Source organism: Poecilia formosa, unplaced genomic scaffold (genome assembly GCF_000485575.1).
Source record: "Poecilia formosa unplaced genomic scaffold, Poecilia_formosa-5.1.2 Scaffold20, whole genome shotgun sequence".
Classification (NCBI taxonomy): Eukaryota; Metazoa; Chordata; class Actinopteri; order Cyprinodontiformes; family Poeciliidae; genus Poecilia; species Poecilia formosa.
Window position 1 is genome coordinate 1175550 of NW_006799959.1, and position 23749 is coordinate 1199298.

Here is a 23749-nt window from a genome sequence, read left to right on the forward strand (position 1 = left end):
AAACCTCCTGGTAGAAAACCTTCAGGTAGAAATCCTCCTGGTAGAAATCCTCCTGGTAGAAAACCTTCAGGTAGAAATCCTCCTGGTAGAAAACCTCCTGGTAGAACTCCTTCTTGCGCTGCTCATTAAGCCAGTAAATAATCTCTCCGTTTAAATAAAGAGCTGCGTGAATCTGATGCGACGGCTTTGGGTTGTTTCCTGCCAACAGCTGGTTGTTTTGTAATTTTCTGGGCTCCTCAGCAGGTCCTAATTGCTTATTGTGTCTCCTCCCAGCTGATAATGGATATTAAGTCCCTACTAATTACTGCTGCATGCAAACAGCCTCTGGTTGAGCACGTCCTGCCGTCTGGTTTATTAGCTCCTATAAGTCTTCTCTAGTTTTATTCGTCTTTGTCACAACTGCTGATACTTAATAAATAATGGATTTTGTTGCCAGGATAAGGTGAAATATTAAACCTTTGTGCAGGAGCTTGTTCTGGCCCCTTTGGGACAGTAAACATCTGTAGATGATTTAGGGCTGCTTGCTTACAGCTCCCTGTGGAGCCATTCAGAGCTGACATTAACATGCTCCTGCCTGATTTAGTCACAGGTGGACAGCTTTTAAGTAGTTATGTTCACACCTAGCGTTAGAATCTGTCCTCTGTTGTTGGACTTTGAAAAATAAGGAGAGTTCAGTGTTGTCTGGATGTTTTATATCTTGAAATCTCCACTGCTTTCAGCTGTATGTCTTCACCCAACCTCTTGATTAAAGTTTATGAATGAGCAACATGTGATTATCCCGTCATGACTGACGTCTCCATTAACAACTTTTCCTCCAATAATTTTAAACTCATAGCTCTAATATGATGTCACACTTTGTAACTGACAGTTTTCAAAGAGGCAGAGACCCAACTTCAATTTCAAAAGATCTTTTAAGTCATATTTGATGTATAGCATTTTTATGATACTGGAGGTAACATTGGTACTTGATTCTGCAGTGAAATGGCACATGATACTGCCCCTCTAACGGTTTTCAATGTCAGAAAGATCGTCCAAACGTTAACATGTTTTAGAGCCACTGTTCCGATGTTAGGCGATGTTGAAGTGTAATCCCGATAGTCTCCTAACTCTCTTGTTGGATCATCACCTCGGCTCTGCTGGTTGTTTCGCCTGAATCGGACGTTTTCTTTGTGGCGTTCCAGACAGCATGACCATGTCCATGGAGGGCTTCGGCCCCGACAGCGTCTTCACCACGCCGGCCGAGGACAACGGCCAGTACCGCATCAGCCGCAGCCTGGTGCGCTCCGCCGAGGACAGCACCGTGCCCCTCACCCGAGTCAAGTGCCTGGTCTCCATGACGACGCCCCACGACATCCGGCTGCACGGGTCGGCCGTCACGCCGGCGTTCGTGGAGTTCGACACGTCACTGGAGGGATTTGGGTGAGTCTGCATGATCTTTGCCTAGTTCTCTTCTTTCTTAATGAAGTAATAATAGTAATAAATCAGGTTTTTTGGGGGAAAGCAGCAAAACTTTCATGTTATTGTCGCCTTATTTTTTCTAAAGTTTAAGTTTTTTGCAAGTTTTAATATTTTGTGTTTTAGACCAACACAAATTGGTGCTTAACTTTAAAAATTTGGCCTTTTTGAAAGAGTAGCGAGTAGAAAAAAGTCCTCAGAAGTAGAGCTGAATCGATTAATCATGATTAAGAGATTATTGAAATATTCGTTATTGAGACTAGCAATTAAAACAAAACTGAGCTATACATATATATATTTATACAGTTTGCATTTAAGTTAAAAACACCTCTGTCTGTCTAAATATATCTTAGATAAAACTATGCAAGTGGTATCATGTTAGCTTCAGCTGGTTCAAATTTATTAAGTGACAAAATGTGAAAATAATTATTAATTATTGCTAAAAAAATGTTATTTCCTCGTGACTTTGTAGAATAAATACCAGTATTGTCTATAACTAGGCCTGCCACAATAACACTTATATACTAGACGATAAATTGTCCCAGGGGTTATCGCGATAAATGGTAATGTTGTTGTTTTGAGACCATTTTCATATAATGGTTATGGCATAATAATGCACTTTAATTTCTAATGAATATAAATAAACAAATCAACAGAAACAACAAATAAATTCATTATGTAGTCTCTCTAAACAAAATTGTCTTTGAATTAAACTAAAACATTGTATCACTGTATTTTCTCCAGTTTTAGAGTAAATTATAAAGACATAAAACAGAAAGTAGATTTATTTTTGTGTTGTGTTTTCTATACAACATAAACAGCACAAACAAAATTTAGCAATGCAATTTTAACATATCACCAAAGTAGGTTTCATTCTCTGTTAATTAGATTCCAGTTGGAAATATCTGCGGTTCTCCTCAGAACCCACGATGTGTGTTTTTTTTTAAGGTGTACCAGATGGTGTCCGTTCTTGTTGTGAATCTCTTTACGGATCAGTTTTCCTCACCGGTGACACGCGCCTCGGGGCGCCGCGTTTTTTCTGCCCTCAGTGAAAGATGTCGGTGTTTTTTCCCTTCCTCTTCGCAGCACCTGCAGCCGTCTCAGCAGGGGGCTGCTGTCCGCCTGCAGTCGTGGCGCTCCGCATACAAACAGGCTCATTTTCCGCCTTTTATGTCGTGCCGGCTACCTTTTGCTGCTCCGCGCTGCTGACAGACGCACCTTCATTCCCCCACAAACTCCCCACGGCGATTGTTAGCAGAAAACATGTTCTTTGGAAAATGACCTTGGCAATTTGCTTCCACATTTGTGCAGACATGGCTGACAAATCCACTCACATCGAATCCATAAAGGCGTGGCAGAGATTTGAGAACCATTTTTTGATTTCATATAAATCTGATTTTATAACTTTATTGAATCAATTTACAATTTAAATCAGTCAACTTACTTTTTAAAATCAATTAACCTTTGATTTAATTTTTGATTTAAAAGGTTAATTCAGTATTTTTTACTGAAATTACACAAAAGTCAGTACATTTTTACTGAAATTAGGGCATTTAAAAACACTTTTTGTAAGTGTTTAGAAAAGCGTTTTTACTATATTCAATCAATTTGCATTACCTTTAGCTCTAATTTTAATATATTTTTAAAAACATTTTTATTGTGCTAATTTCATTGTGTTTACCTAAATTAGGTAAATTTCTGTGAAGCTTTACTGAATTTAGGGCATTTAAAAACAGTTTTTTGATTTTATATCAGTTTTTTTATTTTAGTTATTCAAATTATTTTAATCAATTAAATTTTAGCCCTAATTTCTACTATTTTTTAAAATGTACTGATTTAGTAACATTTTTAAGTTATGTAGAATTCTGTACTTTTCTGCTTAAATTAGGGCATTTTAAAAAATAAATTTTTTGACTTTATGATCTGCTTTTTTACTTTATTCAGCCAATTTACTGAAAAATTAATTATTAACCATAATTTCAGTAAATTTCCACTAATTTTTCAAATGTTTCATTGAATTTCTGCTCATAATATGTAAAATTATTATGATTTAGCAACAACCTGCCATTGAGACGAGAGATGGAAATTATCCACCTGACTATAAAATTAAAATAAATAAAATAAATAAAACAAATAACTAAATAAAAATTAAATTGTTTTATGAGAATGCCCATCCACTTTATAAACAAAAATAAAATGCCTTAATTTCAGTAGAAATAGATTATTTCAGGCTGCAGCTCTGATTGGACTGAAAAACAAAATGGAGTTGGTGAAGCCAACACAAGCTGCTGCAGAAGCTCATTCATATAAAAATCACTTTACATTCCTGGAACCGTTTGTAAAGTTTGGCTGAACAACATGAAACAGACTTGATGAAAACGCTGTGTCATGTTCACACCGTTAATTAGCTTCTTTTTGTGTGTGTGTGTGTCAGTGCTCATGCAGATAATCCAGATCAAACAGCTGCTTTGATTTCCGGAAACCCTGCAGCGATCGCACACAGCCGCAATCCGCCTTTCCTAACTTTCTTTCCTTTTTTACTCGTGGAAACAAAATGGAAATAGAACATGGAGTTTCTTCTGAAAACGCGGCGGCGAGGCGGTGGCCCACTTTCAGCGAAAACTCAGGAGGAAACCCACTCACAGCCCCTTCTCCCCCTCCCATCTGTCAACATGAAATATTGATGCTGCTGCCGCTGTTAGGAATCACACACACACCCACACACACACACCCACACACACACACACACACACACACACACACACACACACACACACACACACACACACATGACTACACACTCATCCAGCCAGGCGAGGAAGATGCTACTGCTGTGGAGGGAGGAAGACTTTCTTTTTGAAGATTTTTATTTATTTACGTCTTCTTTTTCTTTTTTGCATAATGTCGGTGAGGAAGTCTGCTGAAACGCTCGTTAGCTTGACATGCTAACAGGCGCCACACACGACCTTGGAAAAAGTCCTGAAAAAAAGTCATAACAAGGAATTGTTAAAACTAAAAATTGGCAGCGGTGTGGATGTGGTCAGGTAGCCAGCCGTGACCTTTGACCCTGCTATCCAGGAGGAAAAACGAGAGAAAGAGAAACATTAATGGGCTCAGAGAGGGTCTCATTAGAAATACAATGGAACCAGTAGAGAATCTAAACTGGGACTTTCTTTCTTTCTTTCTGTCTTTCTTTCTCTCTCTCTCTCTCTCTCTCTCTCTTTTTCTTTCTTTCTTTCTTTCTTTCTTTCTTTCTCTCTCTCTTTCTGTCTGTCTGTCTGTCTGTCTGTCTCTTTCTTTCTTTCTTTCTTTCTTTCTTTCTTTCTTTCTTTCTCTCTCTCTCTCTTTTTTTCTTTCTTTCTTTCTTTCTTTCTTTCTTTCTTTCTTTCTTTCTTTCTTTCTTTCTCTCTCTCTCTTTTTCTTTCTTTCTTTCTTTCTTTCTTTCTTTCTTTCTTTCTTTCTTTCTTTCTCTTTCTTTCTTTCTTTCTCTCTCTCTCTCTCTTTTTTCTTTCTTTCTTTCTTTCTTTCTTTCTTCCTTATTTACTTACTTACTTACTTACTTACTTACTTGACATATTTAGTAATTTTGATGAGAACGGCAGGATTCCAGTTTAAAGTTTAAGTAAAAATAATTTCCAGAATTTTGCTGAATTGACAAGTTTTCATGAAACGAGACACAACGGCTTATTTTCTTCGTTTGCATGTCTGCTCTGATTTATTTCTGATTTGCATAAAATGCTTCCCAGATGTCCTCCTCACTGAGCATCTGTAAGGCTTTGATGTTTAAATGTTTAAAGTTCCAACTTTGATTTATTCCTCCTTTTTGCACACATGTGGTCTGTTGTCACGCTGTGTTTTTTTCTGTAGTTATGCAGAAAACAAATGTATCTGAGATGTTTTACTGTCAGCAGCTGCCATCATGGCTGCTTGTTTTGTTTCTGGGCAAATTAAGTTGTTTCAAACCCATTTAAGAAAATAGAAATCCCTCATGAAGTGTGTTCAATTCTGGAGAAAATTCTGGAGAAAATGTTACATTCACCAAGAGACGGTGAGTCAGGAAAAACACAAGTTCAAGACAGATGATGCGTTTCTTCAGACAGTGGGGAAAAATGAAAAATACTTTTTATGAAAGTTACACAATGCTGCTTTAAACACTTTTTTAAAATTATTATTATTTTTTTTTTAGATTTGTATGTTCAGTTTGTATTTTCTTGGACCAGTCAGGTGAATAAAGTGAGAGAGACATTTCCAAACATAAAATGTTGTTACAATTTTGCTTCCCTCACCTTTCTGTAATAAAAACAGTAGTAAATTACCTTATAATATTGACTTTATTTGTATTGTCTTTATCTCCAAAGTTTGAAAACATACCTTGAATATCCTTAAAAAGTGTTTGAATTTTACTGTGGGGAAAGTTTACAAACCCTTATGAACCTTCACCTGCACAGTAAACAAATTCGTCAGAGTAAATACTTTTCTGATGTTTAAATTTCTATATGATACTTCAAAGCTTTTCTGTTTGAAAGCACATAAATTATGCTCTTGTTTTTAAGTTTTTACGCAGTTTTTCTTGCAGCAGCAGCTGTAAGTACGTTGTAAATCTCCTCTGCAGCTCCTCTGTGTTTAAGCTGACAGCATGTGTTTAGCATGTGCTACAGCTGCGTCCTGAGGTAGACGGCTCATCAATCTGCTTTCCCTCTGCAGGTGTCTGTTTCTGCCCAGCCTGGCGCCCCACAACGCCCCCACCAGCACCGCCACCGCGTCCGGGGTCAACGACGGAGCCGTGCTCAGCGGCATGGGGACGGGTAAGATGTCTGCTTTGTACTCGCTCGTCTTTGTAAAAATTGCTGACAATGCTAAGAATGAAATTCAGTCATCTGGGGCTGGACAGCAAATCAATAACAGTACATATCATGATAGACGCATGATCAATAGATAATAAAAACAAGATTAATTCTATCAAACTCTGTTAGAACTTGTCTTCGGTCTTTTGTTGTTAAGCTGCCTTCAAATAATACATAAAGCAGAAGTTGTCCTATCAAAACAGGAAGTCAATCATAGACAAAACACATAAAGCAAAGTAAGGGTGATACATGTTAGAAAGGGACACAAACAAATACAGACCTTAATTTGTGGTTATTTGCAATATATCTGATAAAATATTCAATATTAAATGTGTAAAATATTCAATGAACTCTGATTCAGAAACGCACAGCATTCTGGGAGATGTAGGCAGAGGAAAGCCACCTAGCTTAGCGCTCCTCAGCGAGCGCTCAGTTAGGAAGGTGAAATCACTCACTCACTCACTCACTCTTTGGTTGCCTAGTAACAACCTGCTAGGCAGGTTTGTTTCTGGTTAAATGAAGTTGTTTCAATCCCATTTAAGAAAATATAATGTATAAAATATATACATATACATAACTTCCGTTGCCTAGCAACGACCTGCTGAGTAACTGGCGCAGCAGCAGTTTCAGGTTTCACCACTTTGCTTCATAACGGCTTAAAAACAAGAAATAACGACGTGAAGTGAAAATGTGGATAAGGGGAAAGGTCATGATACCAGTTCGGCAGTATTTCAGATATTTTTAATAAAAAAACAAATCAATAATCTTCGATATCGGCTGATATAAAACTTTTATATCTTGATAGGTTTGATATCGTCCTGTTTCCTGATTCAGGTGTGTTGGAGCAGAGATGGATCCAAAAGTATCAGGACTGGAGTTGCAGACAAACCAATGGACATCGTTCTAGGCGATAAAACGATTATTGATTTGATTGATTAATTGAATTTTTCGTTTTTGAAGATTAGATTTTTGTGAAACCAGGATTTATTTTCTACCATTGCGTTCTTTGGGCTTCCATAGATCAGAGTGATGTTATATACTGTAGCAACCAGTGACTCAGCATTTTCTGCGTCCATCTTTTCCACCAGGCCTCAGATTCTAATTTCTTACATTGATGCATCAGCAAGTTGCAAAAAAGAAAATGTGGGTTTTCAGGTTTTTGATTTTTTTTTTTAGTTTTAATGTAAAATAATGTTAATTCCTCAAGTTTAAAAAGATGATTGTGCCTTTAGGCAGCAGATTTAATTAGTTTTCAGTGCAGTTTCTCCTAATAATAAATCTCTGAGGTGGGTAATATACCATATAAAACAGAAAAGGAATAGTTGTTGCTCATTTTGATGAATATAATCTGTGACGTTATGGATGGATTTCTATTAGATGTCCTTGTTTAATATTTATGAAGCACAGAGAGACTCTTCGTCCTCTCTTACATTACGTTTTCCCTCTCCACTAGTTTCTAATATATCTCCTCTTTCCACCCAGCGTCCAGCTCTATTTATAGGTTTTGCTCTTTTCCTCCCTCGTGTTTCTCTGTCGCTCAAATTTTTCTCTCTTCGTATCCCTTTCATTTTTTATCCCGATGTACAGTCTCTCTTTTTTATTCCCTCCTTTTAGCTTCCCCAAATCCATCTCTTCTCTGTCAGCATCAGACCTCTTCCCAGACCTGTGGATGATGTCATCTAGAAATGGATTCAGAAATAAATCCTGCTCCTCTTAACATCCATGTTTTACCAACTTACAAAATTTATATGCATAAAATAAATGTACTTTTTTCAAGCAAGCAAGTGTGGCTTCAAAATGTTATTTGTGGCATCAATGCATATGCAAAGATAAAATATTGTACTACAAGTAGATAAAAATTATTAATGACAATTTGGGGTAAGATTGACTGAATGTTTAATCTGGTGTTCTAATGATTTTTATGACTTAGATCGAATGTTTGATGAATTAAATAAAATTGTGAAATTGTGACATTTCAAAACTAAACATTTTAAATTGAATCCATATTTATTGATATATTCATTGAACAAATGTGAAAAAATAGTAAAATCGAACAGTTAAAAAAAATTAATTGGAATGTATGATGATAATGAATCAGAATTCTTATACTAAGAAATGCATCACGATAAATGATAAACGATTTGATAAACGCCCACCTCGTACCCCGTAGGCATAGAGGAAGAGCTCAGTTTTACCAAACTTTACAACCGCCGCTGCACTTATTTAAAAGGAATGTGGAAGAAGTTCATAACTGTACCTGCCTGTTACCATGACAACGTGGTCATTTTTGTTTGCTTGTTTTTCCTCACGCGGTCCTTTCCTCTTCCTCCAGGTGAGCGCCTGTTCCCCCCGCCGTCCGGGCTCAGCTACTCCACCTGGTTCTGCGTGGAGCGGTTCAGCGCGGCCCCCCAGGCCCACCAGGTGCGGCTGCTGACCGTGGTGCGGCGGGCCACCTCCTCGGAGCAGCACTTCGTCTGCCTGGCCGTGGTTCTGTCCGCCAAGGACCGCTCGCTCACCGTCTCCACCAAGGAGGAGCTGCTGCAGACATACTGTGAGCAGCAGGAACCCTGCATCCTGCATTGTGTCTTACATATCATTAAACACAAACATGGATGGGTGTTTGAAATGCTCCGGTTAAAAGCAACCAATCAGAGCCAGGAGCCGTGTCTAACTAGCCTTAGCATTCACAACAGGCTGGAAGCTGTAGCATAGCAGGCAGCAATTGGTGGCATATATATAAGCATGATTGACAACGCTAAGACCTGCCTCTCGGCTCTGATTGGTTGTTTCACGTTACCACTGGGAGAAAGCAGAGGAGCATAAAATGTTGTTTCGTTCACCTTGTCCCTAATGTAGCAGTAAATGGTAGGCCTGTTGCAATAAATTAATTAATCACATGATCAATTAAAATAAGTTCAATATTTTCCATTCGCACAACTTACTGTTTTTCTTGTTTTTCTCTTTCTTCCAAAACCTGGGTAACAAAAGTCATCAACCTGATGCTTTGGTCTCAAAAAGCCTTTTTTTGAAGGACAATTTGGTTTGCAGAGACTTTATAATTCATTGTATTTGTTATTTTGTTTATTTTTGTTTACAATATTAAAAAGTAATTAATATTGATGAATATTGATGTTACTTCACTTATAACAAGACATTTTTGCCAAGTTGTAAGTGAAACAATCTGCCAGTGGAACTAGAACTTTTTCATCCATATTAAAGAATTATTTTGCTCAGTTCTTGTTGAAAAAGTTAGTTATAAGTTAGTTTGGTCTTATTTCAAGTAAAAGATGTTTTCACAAGGAACTACACCAAAGACACTTGTTAAGATTTTGTGTTTTTGCAGTGCAGTCTTGTTGTTTCTTTCTACCTGAGCTCTGTGACTCATTCATGCTGCTTCTCTCTCTCTCTCCAAGCAGCGGACGAGTCGAGCGAAGAGGCCTCTTTCTACGAGATCCTGCCGTGCTGCGCCCGTTTCCGCTGTGGAGAGCTGATCGCCGAGGGCCAGTGGCACCACCTGGTGCTCGTCATGAGCAAAGGCATGCTGAAAAACAGCACGGCCACGCTGTACCTGGACGGCCAGCTCATCAGCACCGTCAAGGTAACGCTTACAGACACACTGACACGCAGGATGCTGGCAGAGGAGTTAAAGCTGGAGATTATACTGTTTATCTATGCAAGTAAATGTATTAACGTTTTAAAAGGAGAGACTAAGCCTTTCACAATAACAAATTTTGCTGGACGATAAATTATCCCAGAAGTTATTGTGATAAACAATAATTCTGTTGTTTTGAGACCATTTTCAGGTAACATAATGATAATAATAATAATGCAAGAACACATTCTAAAAGATAAGATTTAACACAACTGGAATTGGAAGATATTTTAAGATAAATAAAAATAAACAAAATGAATTATAAAGTCTAGTTGAGACCAAATCACCACACATCCAGTTTTTGGTAGAAAGAAAGAAAAGACAAAATGATAAATCAATGGAAATTATTGAGATTATTTTAATTTATCATGCGAATAACTGATTTATTGCTTATTGTGCCATTAGAGACCAGGCATCTAATAGTTTTAAGTTTTATTTTTGTTTTGTTTTGTTGTGACATTTTGCCTCATTCAGTTGGTTCTGTTTAATTTGTGTTTGCTAGTTTCTATTAGTTATTAGTCAAATATTGTTTACTTTTAGTCTAGATTTTATTAGTCATAGGAGTAGGTTTAGTTTTTTCATGCTTTGGTTAATTTTTAGTTTTTAGGTGCAAAATTATTATAAATTATTATCGTGATTATGATGCTCAACAAGCTTTTCAAAAAATAGATTAAATTATTGTTGAACAAACTTTTGCTCTTCCTGGAACTTTTGTACGTAAAAAAGAAAAAAATAATAATTGCATTTGAATTTTTAACGTATTAAAATCCCTGCACTAAAATATAGTTAATGGAGAAGGATGATTTCCTTCACATCTGCCCTAATTCATAGAAATAAGGTCAGTTTGAGGAATTTATTTTTGACTCTTTCATTGATTCGTCTCTGCAGATGATGTTGCTTTACTGCAATTAAGAAAGCTGATCAGTAAAAAGTTAGACATTAAAAAGAATGAGAAGTTCTTTGTAATAAATCAGGATGTATCTGATCTTTATTTGGACAGAACACAAAGTTTCTGTCACTAAACAAAAATCCTCTCAGCTAACATTGTAAAACCCTGGTTTTAGCCGATACCGACGCCTTTCTGCTGGCCGGTTCATGCAGCAGTCAGCAGACTGTGATGTGGTCTGCGGTCGGAGGTGACTTTAGATTTCCCCCCTGAGATTAAACACCAAACCACAAGTCACAGCTTCCTGTCTGCAACACTGATAACAGCGGTTTCATTTCCTGCTGAGTTCAACATGCAGGAAACAACGCTCCGCTGCTACGTGGCTCAGATTGGTTAAAATCACGTGCTGCATTTCCATAAAAAGCTGGTTGGGTTAAAAGACTTTTTGCTTGTCAAAACAACAGATTGGTTGATTTCCTCTATTTTGGTTTAAATATTTAACGAGTTACATGAAAGATGAGTTTTTTCATTATATATGTAGACGTGGATAACAATTTTAACTGATTACAATTTATTTTTGAGCTATAAGAGGATGTAAAACCTGCATTTTTCTAGTTTTTCTGCCATGAGCCGTTGATTATTTACATTATATATTAACATACATTATTCCCACATGTAAAAACTGGATTGAACTTTTTTAAACCTTCGAGTTACTTTTTAAAAAGGATATTTTTGTGGTGTTTTATTTTGAAATATAATGGCATAATGCCCCAATTGAAGCGTCATATGATGAAGATCTGCTGCCCCCAGGTGTTTGGGGTGCCATCACACCTTAACTCCTCCTATTCCACTGGCAGATTATTTCACTTATGTGTAAACTGAACTCATAATTCCTCCTCCTTTACATCTCTTTTTAAATTTTTTTTCCCACCGTTCCTCCTGCGGTCCAGATTCACTACATCCACAGCACTCCGGGCGGCTCGGGCTCCACCAACCCGCCTGTGGTGAGCACCGTTTACGGCTACATCGGCACACCGCCCGCGCAGCGCCAGCTGTCCAGCCTGGTGTGGCGTCTGGGGGCCAGCCACTTCCTGGAGGAGGTTTTATCAGCCACCAGCGTGGCCGCCATCTTTGAACTGGGACCAAACTATGTGGGCAGCTTTCAGGCTGTCTACTTGCCCTGTGAGCGAACCCTCTGTGATATCACTAACTCCGCCATCTTTCCACCCATACAGGTGGGTTTTCTCTTTGCTTTTCACCAACATTTATTGTTTTACAGGTAAAGACACAAAGACGGAGGTTGCGCCTGCCACTCCGGTGGCTCTGGTACCAGAGGAGAAAGTGTCTTTCAGCCTCTATGGACTCTCCGTCTCGACGCTCACTGTGGCTAAAATCAGGAAAGTTTACAACAAACTGGACAGCAAAGCCATCGCCAAGCAGGTGAGAAATACTGAGCCAATATCTTATGTGAATCAAATATGGAGAGCAGAATAAACCAGAAATACTGTTAACTGCAAACGTGCGAACATTACCTGGTGGGCCGGTCCATCAGACCTCTCTCACTGCAGAGCGGAAGAGGGCAGTGGCTAATTTTTAGACCTTAGGGTGATACATAAGATCTGGGTATAAGATCGGCTTCACATAAACGTATCGGCTGGTCACCAATCCCCCAAAGTGAAGGAAATCTGTGCAACCTCACTCTTGTCATCCTAGCAACTTTCTTGCTATATTTAGCGACATTTGACACAAAAATATTGGTGTTGACCAAAATCGGAATCAGCAGATCAGGCTTTTCAAAGACTGGTAATCGGGAATCAGCCAGAAAACTGCAGTCAGTGACCCAAAATAAATAAAAATGTTTGCACTTCAGTTGTTTCATCCTAGTTAAAGTCTACAACATTTTTTTATCCTTTCTCTGTAACTTGTCGCTTTATACTGAAGTTGTTTGTGTATAGAACAATAAAAACCTGAACTGGTGAATAAAACAAACACATGACTGTTTATACTGTTTTATTAAAAAGACTGTAATAAATAAACAATGGTTACCCTGGTGGGGGAACAAGTAAAGCCTGGTGGCCCGCCAGGCTTATCATACACTGAGCGAAACTGAACTGCCTCCTTCCTTCTTCAGCTCGCTGTGTCCTCCCATGAAAACGCCACTCCTGTCAAGCTGATTCATAACGCTGCGGGCCACCTCAACGGGCCCGCTCGTACCGTTGGCGCCGCCGTCATCGGATATTTAGGTAAACCAGTTCCTTAAACCAGTTTCAAAGCTGCTTTCTGCAGCTCTGAATCAAGAAAATTACACTTCCTCCACTTTTCTTACCCTCTCAGGTGTCCGTACGTTCGTTCCCAAACCTGTTGCCACCAACCTGCAGTACGTTGGCGGCGCCGCGGCCATCCTGGGCCTGGTTGCCATGGCGTCGGATGTGGAGGGGCTCTATGCGGCTGTTAAAGCGTTGGTGTGTGTTGTGAAGAGCAACCCTCTGGCCAGTAAGGAGATGGAGCGCATCAATGGCTACCAGGTGGGTCACTGGTGATTTTCAGTCACAGTAACAGAATTACGAACAAGATCAAACATTTTACAAATGGAGATTTATCCTACGTTTGCATCTGCAGTCTTCACACAAAGTTTGTGATGTGAATTTTTTTAAAATTCCGTTTTATCTTTTTATTGAATTCTTGATTCGCTTCCTAATTTGGAACTGCAAAAAAAAAAAAAAAATCAAATGTAGATGCCTGACACACTCAAACTTTTGGCTGGTAGAGCTGTTGTCAGTCGGTTGCCATAGCAACCGAGTAGAGTTAGCAGCAAGGGCAGGAAAAAAATAATGGGAGTGGTTCAGGGTTGATTTTTTTTACCTCTGCTGGGCAAAATGTGGCTGCTGTAATTTCCTAAAGTTCAATAAATGAGCTGGACTACTTCATGACAGGCATGATATAGGATAAAATATTACATGAAGTATTTAAAAAAAAGGCCATTAAAAGGGGAACCAAGCAAAAAAAAAAATTGGTTAAGCCCCCTTTGCATTACACAACTGACAGAAACCATATTCCACCTATCAAGCTTTAATTTAAGTCATATTTTATGAATTTCAGGTAAGAAATAATTGCGCTTTGACAATTTTCGCAACTCTGCTCATCCAGCATCGGAACAGTCTGGTTTCATTGACAATTCAATACATAGTAATGGTACCCAAAATTTGTTGTCTGTCACGATAGCAAATTTTTCTGGACAATAAATTGTCAGAGAAGTTATTCTGATAACTGATAATATTGTTGCTTTAATTTCTAGCAAATGTTTAACACTGCAACTAGAAGACATTTTAAATATTAAAGTAAATAAACAAAATAACCAAACTAACAAATAAAATAGCTCCTAGGGTCTCTGTTAACAAAAATGTCCTTCAAAAAAGCCTCTAGTTGAGACCAAAGCACCAGACTCAAGACTTTTATCACCCAATATTTGGTAGAAAGAGAGAAAAACCATAAATCCTACAAATGGAAATTATCAAGCTCATTTGAATTTATCATTTGATTGATTGGTTTATTGGTTACTGCGACAGGCTTACATCACAAGCTATGGTGACTAATAGGCACTGTTCGATGCTAACCTGAGCTACTTTGCTAATCAGGTTACAAAAGTTACCTAAAGTGTTAACAATGTTGTGTAACTTTATCTTTAGTAGAGATCTTAGAATAATCTTAACCATGCCTTGCTTTAGCCGTGCTCATTTTCTTCTTTTGAATTTTTGTTGTGAAATATGTCGCCCCCAGCTGGTATATCATTGCTATTACAGCATTTTTGACTGGAATCCATCAGACGAGGAAGACACAGACTTCTTTAAACTTAAAGAACAAATCTAAAGAGTGGATTCATTTTGTTTTCTCCCTTTAGCTGCTAGCTATGCTGCTAAAGAAGAAGCGCTCGCTGCTCAACAGCCACATCCTCCACCTCACCTTCTCTCTGGTGGGAACGGTGGACAGCGGCCATGAAACCTCCATCATTCCCAACTCCACCGCTTTTCAGGACTTACTTTGTGACTTTGAGGTGAGAACATTTGCTTTGAGGAGCTTTTAACTCTTAATTCTTACACTGAAATGTTTTACTCTGCTGATTGTAGGGTGGCAAACGTTTATAACAACAGACATGGCAAAAATTGTAAACTGTAGTATTGTATTTAATTTATTTTAAAATGAGTGAATATAATTTGACTTTGGTCAAGGTTTGGTCACTATTATATCTGTGATTTCTTTGGGGGGAGGTTTATAATATATAATTATATAAATTATATAATAATTGGTTAATTCAAACTCGTGCCACCTGCATTAGCAACTGACTAAACCAAGTTTTATACAACAAAGCTTCATTTTTTGTATAAAACATTTTCTTTGTATAAAAAAAATACAAAAAAGTTTATACAAAAGGTTAAAGAGCTTTTCTGTAGAAAAAAGCATTATACAAGATTTTTTTAATAGAATTAAAAAAAAAGAAAAAACCTTTAAAACAAAATGCTTGTTTTATTTCTATAAAATAATTTAACTAATTACAACATACTCAGATTTATTAAGTTAACTTAATTTACACTCACTTAAATTGCACAAGTTAATGTCACCCAATCAGTTAATTTAATAAAAACCAAATAGAGCTTGCATCTGTTTTTTAAGTAAAGAGAAGTAACTAGGTTTTACAGTGTTGTCTTTCTGCCCCTCAGGTTTGGCTTCATGCCCCCTACGAACTCCACCTGTCTCTCTTTGAGCATTTCAATGAGCTGCTGACCGAGTCCAGGCAAGAATCAAACATTTTTAAAAATCTCTTAAAATAAAATTCTGCTTTTAACTTTTTTTTGTGTTTGTTTGTTTGCTTTCTTGTGTGAAAATAAAATGAACTTTGTTTTGCTCAAACAGTGAAGCAGCAAAAAACGCTAAACTGCTGCGCGAGTTTCAGCTGATCCCCAGGTTGCTGCTGACGCTGCGCGACACGTCGCTGTCGCAGCCAACGGTGGCTGCCATCAGTAACGTCCTCAGCCTGCTGCTGCAAGGCTTCCCCAACCCATACGACCTGCTCAGGTGAACACACACACACGTATGCACGCAGGCATACACACACACAGGCATGCACACTGATCCTGAGTGGCTGTAAGCTAGATGTTAGCTTCTGCAGCAGTGCTTATATGGTTTCCACAGTGCGTATTAATACATATTAAAGGATATTTGGTGTTTGAACTATTGAAATAGGCAGTTATAAGTGTTTTTGAAGGAATCCAAAGCAAAAATATGAGTTTCAGGCTTTATGCTTTAAACGTTTTAACCAGGTAGCTTAATCAGTTCCCCTGTAGCAGATTTGCTTTGTTACCTTTGAGTTTAATAGAAAATACATCACAATCACGCTGGAAAACAAATTTAGATGATTTTTCATTATCTCATTTTTTACGCCACAAAATTCTAGCATTTGAACAGAGTGTAGATTTGTTCATATTAGATCAGCTTCCTTGATTTATACAGCAGTTCTTTTAAAATATGTAGAATGTGAAGTTACTGGAAGAGAATGAGGAACGGAAAGTTTGTTTTTCTGCCTCCCAGGTTTGGCCAGTTCATCTCCTCGACTCTCCCCACTTTCGCTGTGTGTGAGAAGTTTGTTGTCATGGAAATCAACAACGAGGAGAAGATAGATGGAGGTGATTATTATTGAATTTCTTCCCCTGCAGCATTTCAGTAGTGAATGATCTGGAAATAAACGTAGAGCCTTAGATGTGACTTCTGGAAACGTTGTTCTGTTTGCAGGTAACGACGACGACTTTGGCGGCCTCCTGTCAGCCAGTCTGATCTTGCTGAGGAATCGACTTCTGGACAATTTGCTGAAGCTGCTTTTCACTACGAAGGAGAAATGCACAGTTAACGTCCAGTAAGACGCCGTTTTCCTCCTGAATCTGCATGAAGTGAAAGAACACACACTGCAACAAATAAATTATGGCTGTAACGATTAATGAATCGATTATAGTCAACTACTTACTAATCAATAAATCATAAGTTAGAGTATACAGACTCAAAAAAGGACAATTTGCTGAAACAATATCACATCCAAAACGGTAATTAAACCAAAACTTTCCTAAAAATTTATACATTGTCTATTTAAGATAAAAAACGATCTTTATTAATATTTTCTACCTAGAACTCCAAGTGGCATCATTTCAGCTTCGCCTGATTCAAATTTTGCACAAAAAAATATCCTATTAAACACCTTTGGTTATGCAATAATTAAACAGTTAACAGAAAAAAATCAGCCCTATGCTGTAATGATGTTAACCAGAAAAGGCTGAAGTATTTTTCAGCTGCAGATAAATGCTATGAATAATCAATCGGACACAATCTGCCAATGGAACCAGTATTTTTTAATCAATATTAATTAATTATTGACTTAAAACAAGCTACTTTAATTTGCTGAAAAGTTACATGTAATTAGTTTTGTCTAATTTCAGGTGGACTAAGATATTTGCACTAGAAAGTAGACAAAAATTACTTTTTGCAGTGTGCAACAACTTTTTGTTTATGTCTAGAGTTGATTTTGAGCCATAAAATATGAAATATTGGCCGACATATTAGATGTGTTTGGATGATGGCACTCATCAAAATGTAATGTTTACCAGTTTAGTCTATTGCTGACTGATGTTTTTTTTATGACTTTGTATTTTTCTGTTTTTGTCATGTAAAACAATTTGAACTGCATTGAAATAAACATTATTGATTGATGGAGGAACCTGTCCAGGGAACACAGAGGTTTGTTCCTTACGGTTGATCTAACTCTCTTTGCTTCTGCAGGGCGTGTGAGGAGTTTGTGCGAACGCTGGGCTTCGATTGGCTGCTGATGTTCATGGAGGAGCATCTGCACTCGACCACGGTGACGGTGGCGCTGCGGATCCTGGTGGTGCTGCTGTCCAACCAGCCCATCCTGAACCGCTTCAGGGAGGGCTTGAGCGGAGGCGGCTGGCTGGACCACACCGACTCCGTCCTGACCAATAAGATCGGCACGGTCCTGGGTGAGCGCAGAGCGCCGTTTCACCACACGAATCAAACTTTGACGCAGATCCAAACCTCAGTTTAGCTAAAGTTAGGTGGTTTTGTTGCATGAACATGAACAGGCGGAGGTTTGATGTCTAGCGTAAAACCCTGTATGTTGTAACATGGCTCAGCAGACGACTCTCCGCACTCCGGCAACGCTTTCCGTCGGAGCTGGCCTTCGTTCAGTAAACAGAAAGCTGCTCAATTTGTGCGCCGCACAGCCAAGGGTTCGTCCTCTTATTATTCGCCTTGCTGTCCCCCCTGCTGCAGAAATCATAGTTCCTCCTGAGCTCAGTGGTTTTCAACCTACCCTAGTTTCAGAAACCCTCCCAAAATACTTTAAAGGGGCAGTGTTATTTGTTTTCCATGCACAAAGTGCAGCTTTACAACACAGTCAATTAACTATGTTACCTTGAGTTGATATAAAAATGCTATGTATATCAAATATTACTTAAAAGAAATTTGACATTGTAATTTAACATCTTTAAATTGGGCCTCTGTGTCTTTAAGAAGCTTCTGCTCTTCCTGAAGCGCTGCCTTCAGGAAGTCATCTTAGCCTTGCTCCTTGATTGACCCTTTAACAACGTTTTTTACCAGGGTTACACTAAGAAATAGTTGTGAGTTCAGTAGATGCCCAGTTCCATCAGGTGTTTGCTAATTGCTCATAGCTAGTCTGTAGGAGCCAAGTGGGGGAGTCACAGTGGAGAGCTGCTCTGTGAGTTGCAAGCTTGGATTATTGAAAGCTGCTGCTCGAAGGCGGAGCTTCGTCCTCGAAGGCGGGGCTAGGTCCACCCAGGTGTTTAGCAGCTGAGTGGTTGCCATGGAGATTGAAGGGTTTGCATGGAAGAATCAAAGCAACATTCCAGGTTTGTTTTTTATTAGGAAATGACATAACATGGTGTAAAGATCAAAAAAGTCACTTTTACATGATACTGCCCCTTTAAATACCTGAGAATACAAACTGACTCGCAGGTTGAGAACCATTGGTTCTGCTTCCAGAACTTCCCCCCTTATGCCGAATGTGTGCTGAAAGGAACCCCTTAGTTTCGTTCTGATTTGGAGTTCTAGCCGAAATATTTTAGCTCCTCTGAACCCCAAACCAGGTGCAGAAGTCCAGTTTAGATCTCCCTGCAGGTGCATCAGCCTCCCAGCTTTATTCACTCCTCGTTCTGCTCCCCCACCTTCATCTCTAGGCTTCAACGTTGGCCGCAACGCCGGCGGACGGTCCACTGTGCGAGAAATCAACAAGGACGCCTGCCATTTCCCAGGGTTCCCTGTTCTGCAGACGCTGCTGCCCAAACACACGAATGTTCCTGAGCTCTACTTCCTGCTTATGGCTCTCTTCCTGCAGCAGCCTGTCACTGAGCTGCCAGACAGCCTGCAGGTACATGTTAGTATGCCCATTTTCTTTTACTTTACTCTCATGAGTACCTCTAAAAATATTCAAATGAACTAGCCTTTCTAGGGAAAGCTAATCATCCGTTAGCATTCTTAGCTCTACGGTGGACTAGTTTTCTTCTTATTTAAAAACGTTTCTCTGTTGAAAAAAAAAAAAAAACTGCTATTTTTGTCAAAGTTATTGCCATACAAGACAAACGAGGAATCAAAATTATGTTTCATGCTAAAAACCAGAAGATAAAATAGTAATAAAGATACACAACAATAATTTTAAAAAAATCCCTTTGTGACGCTTCTTTAACTTGTGGGTTTCCTCAGTATTTAATACTTGGCCCACCGTTATTTTTGATATTATGTAATTGGGAACTGGGTTTATTTGAGCTTTTAATTACAGTTTTTACTGTTTTTGTTCCAGCAGTGTTCAGTCTTGGAAAAAAAAGAGGAGTGGCAGGCTGATGGTTACCCGTTAGCTAAAACTAAAATAATTGCTATATCTAGGGGTGCACTGACTGCAAGTTTTGTTGTTTTAAAAAACTTGACCTCCCGATTCTGATTTTTGGCTTGAAAAGTCTCTAAATATTGCAACAAATTTTACCTAAATTAAGGAAATCGGGGGACGATTTGTCTCTACCTAAAATATACCCGTAATTCATTTTTTTTAAATTAGGTGTTAAGTCAGTTTGAGTCTAACTTGAGCTGGTTTGTGTGTTTTCACTGTCAGTTTGACCTGGACTCCATCTGGACGTTTATCTTCGGGATGCCGGCCTCCAGCGGGGCGGTGGTCGGCTCCATCCACAGCGTTTGCACCGAGGCCGCCTTCCTGCTGCTGGCCATGCTGCGCAGCATGCTCAACCTGGTCAGAAACCACATTTTTCATCAGCTTTAAGGAAAGAAGGAAATCGACACAAGTTAAACGTCAATCATGTTATTACTAAGTAAATGTCATGATATTTAATTGGTTCTGGCCAGAAAACTTGAATTTACCAAAAAAGTCAAAAGATTTTTCAATCAGTGTTGTTTGTTCTTGAATTTATGACATTTTTGGGATTAATGTTCCCAATTCAGTTTGTAGTCGAGGGGAATTTATACTTTTTCCAACTCATCTTGGTTAACACCTACATTTCTCCATGTTCTGTCCTCTTTAAGTTCTGTCCTCTTTAAAAACCATTTAAAACCTTAAAATCTGTCTTTATTCTCTTAAGGTTCCCAATAAAACAGCAGAAATGACTCTACCATCTTTGTTTTTCTGAATGGAAGGATTTAAGGTTTGAAGTGACAGCTGCTGAGGCCTTGGTGGACATTTAATATTTGTCGTGTTTCCCTGCAGCCCTGGCAGTCTGAGGAGGAAGGCTCCTGGCTCCGGGAGTACCCGGTGACCCTCATGCAGTTCTTTAGGTACCTTTACCACAACGTGGCCGACCTCGCCCCGATGTGGCACAGCCCGGAGTTCCTCTGCGCCCTGGCGGCCACCGTCTTCCCCTTTAACATCAGGCCGTACTCCGAGATGGTGAGTGTGTGGAGCTCTGCACAGAGACACACAGTGAGAGAAACGTGACTTCACTGAATTAGTAGTTTCTCTTTTACTGAAGGCTTGAAATCATGCTATAAATAATCAGATGATCTGTCTGGGAGATTAAAAGATTTGAGTCTCTCTTTGAGCTGCAGTGATTGTTAAAGTTTCTCGCTAAAAAAATGAGTTAAGTATTGAAGTCTTAACAGTATTGAAGGGGTTAAAAAAGAAATTATGGCTTCTTTAACCTCTGTGGGGTTGGAATTGAGAACTGGGTGAATGAGAGTTGTATTTTTATTGCAGTAAAGCTGAATAGACTAATTGTTTCCCTTTTATCGCCTTCAGGTGAGCGATTTGGACGACGAAGCCGGTTCTCCCACCGAAGAGTTCAAGGCCTTTGCTGGGGACACCGGTATGAACCGCAGCCAGTCCGAATACTGCAACGTGGGCTCCAAAACCTCCCTGACGAACCACCCCGCCAAAAAATATGTGTTCGACTTCATGAGGGTCCTGATCATGGACAACATGTGCATGACCCCCGCCAGCAAGCAGACGCCCATCATAGACATGCTGCTGGAGGTACAGGCAGCTGTCTTCACACCTCGACCTCCGGTTATAAGTTTGGATCGTCTCCTGATCCTGTTTGTGTTTTAAACTGCAGGCCTCCCCGGATCGCTCCACCAGAACCCAGCAGAAGGAGTTTCAGTCCAGCATCCTGGACGGCGTCATGGAGCATCTTCTGGCTGCAGACGTCCTTCTAGGTCAGAGCCAAGACTGAAACACTTCCCACACTGCAAAAACACAAAATCCCCCAAGTAATTTTGGTCTAGTTTCTAGTGCATTTTAAATAAGACAAAACTAACTTATAAATAAGTGAATTTATCTGCCAATGGAACTAGTACTTTTTAAATAAATATTAAGGAATTATTGACTTAAAATGAGCTCTAATATTTTGCTGAAAAGTTACTTGTAAGTTAGCTTTGTCTTTTTTCAAGTGTTCTTTACGTATTTGCACTAGAAGCTACTCCAAAAATACTTGGTAAGATTTTGTGTTTTTGCAGTACAAAGTCCAGGTGTCAGCAGATTTTAACCAATCAGCCCATTTCACCTTCAACTTTTACAGTGAGGAAAAGAAGGCGTTCTGTTAATTTATCTCCCAATCACAGCTTTATGCTCTCAGCTCAGGGATTTAATTATAGAAAATCAACACGATTCAATTAGCAAGAGGCTCCAGAGGGACGTAATGTGGCGCTGAGCGTTCCTCAGCTCTTTATGAAGCTTTATAAATGGACCACAAGCAGCAAATTACAGCAGCTTCTGCTCCAGTGAATCCTTCATTCGCAAAATCCTTCCAAGTATTTTTGGTCTAATTGCTGCTGCAAATGTCTTATTACACTTGAAATCTGACTAAACTAACTTACAGTTAACTTTTCAGCTTCAGATAAAGGAGCTTGTTTTAAATTAATAATCCCAGAAAGTGTATTAGGTTTTGGGCCCAGGATTGATAGAACATGATAAGTCTGTGAAAATACAGAAAAGGCGCAGCAGCAATGAACACAATGTGTAGCGCCTTCATCCAGTTTGCATCTCTTTATTTTGCAAAACACTTATTTTATAGTTATTTCCCTGAGCTCCAATTCCTGTATTTTAGTGTCCAATAACTGAAACATGTGAGCTTTAAAGTGTTCATACATTCAAATAAACCTTTTCGTAACATCCACATCTGTAGTATCTTTTACCACATTCTCTCCAATAGAGCTTTAATATCAATCAAACATTTTAAAAATCAGACTGCTATGATGACAGTGTGAATTACAGCAGACTCAGATTGTACTCAATGTTAACAGTTGACTAAATTGTAATGTTTAAGGACTTCAGAACTTAAATCTTGGTTTTACTTTTAGAAACAAAATAATCTGCAAACCTTAAATAATTAACCTTAGAAAAATGAACATGCTTTGCAAAAATACTTTTCCTTAACACATAAAACACATAACATAACTTCTGCTAGAGTGGGGGAAACCAGCCTGTTCCTCAGAAAGACATGCAGAACAACTGGATGAGACACCAGGCTGAATCCGCCCCTGTGCCCGATGTCTCCCCATCAGACCACCACTGCTGCAGGCCGTTATCACGATTAGTGACCTAATTTAGTTTGGAGAGGCACAGAAATTCTTATTTAAAATGATTATGCAGCAGAAGTTTACAGGAAAATACTAATACAGGAGGATGGCGGGAAAAAGGGGGTAAAAAACGACAGTTTCCCGGCCAAAACGTGGGACTTGACAGGTGTGCTTTTCTGTGCGTCTCCGTCCAGGTGAAGACGCCTCTCTGCCGCTCAGCACCGGCGGCAGTTATCAGATCCTGGTCAACAACGTCTTCTACTTCACCCAGAGAGTCGTGGACAAGCTGTGGCAGGGAATGTTCAACAAGGACTCCAAGCTGGTGGTGGACTTCATCGTGCAGCTGATCGGACAGGTACAGCCAAAATCTGATCTTTTTTAAAAAGTTATTACTTATATAATGTTGCAACGTTTTATATGGACCCGGGTTCGTGAGCTGCCTGAGCTGAATGATTGAATCTTTTTTCCAGTTAATGGAGCCAGTCCATCTGCAGAATGTGATTAGAGGAGCAGCATGCATGGGGATGGAAACCATATCTGCCAATTTTACCTTGAAATGAGCAAAATTACATTAATGCTGAAGCATTTAGGGGAACTTTGTCAGACAGTTGGGGATTTTAGTGTCTATATTTATAGATATAAAGCTCCCTATATGTATAGATATCTAGTTTACATCTAATTAGGGATGAAAAATTAGTCGGATTTAATAATGTTGTCAATTAATTTCAGAATTAATTGACAATAAAAAGAGAAATGCAGATTAACGTCCAGGAAGACGCCTTTTTCCTTTTTCCTCCTGAATCTGCTTGAAGTGAAAGAACA

At 38.9% G+C, this 23749-nt stretch overlaps 1 protein-coding gene across 6 annotated transcripts in view; it reads left to right on the forward strand.

The window, feature by feature from the left end:
• The window catches only part of wdfy3 (WD repeat and FYVE domain containing 3), a 105729-nt gene that overhangs the window by 46124 nt on the left and 35856 nt on the right, over positions 1-23749 (forward strand). For 3 of the 6 annotated variants that reach the window (XM_016669141.1, XM_016669137.1, XM_016669142.1), the window contains 20 exons: positions 1182-1419; positions 6160-6260; positions 8632-8850; positions 9713-9897; positions 11788-12019; positions 12117-12277; positions 12969-13080; positions 13172-13362; positions 14736-14888; positions 15553-15626; positions 15746-15907; positions 16421-16515; positions 16622-16742; positions 17657-17874; positions 19090-19286; positions 20016-20150; positions 20622-20801; positions 21150-21383; positions 21466-21565; positions 23122-23282. In XM_016669141.1, the coding sequence (XP_016524627.1) occupies positions 1182-1419; positions 6160-6260; positions 8632-8850; positions 9713-9897; positions 11788-12019; positions 12117-12277; positions 12969-13080; positions 13172-13362; positions 14736-14888; positions 15553-15626; positions 15746-15907; positions 16421-16515; positions 16622-16742; positions 17657-17874; positions 19090-19286; positions 20016-20150; positions 20622-20801; positions 21150-21383; positions 21466-21565; positions 23122-23282 (3269 nt within the window). The remainder of the gene's footprint in view (positions 1-1181; positions 1420-6159; positions 6261-8631; positions 8851-9712; positions 9898-11787; positions 12020-12116; positions 12278-12968; positions 13081-13171; positions 13363-14735; positions 14889-15552; positions 15627-15745; positions 15908-16420; positions 16516-16621; positions 16743-17656; positions 17875-19089; positions 19287-20015; positions 20151-20621; positions 20802-21149; positions 21384-21465; positions 21566-23121; positions 23283-23749) is intronic. The other 3 variants (XM_016669138.1, XM_007547375.2, XM_016669139.1) reach the window with 2 other exon arrangements.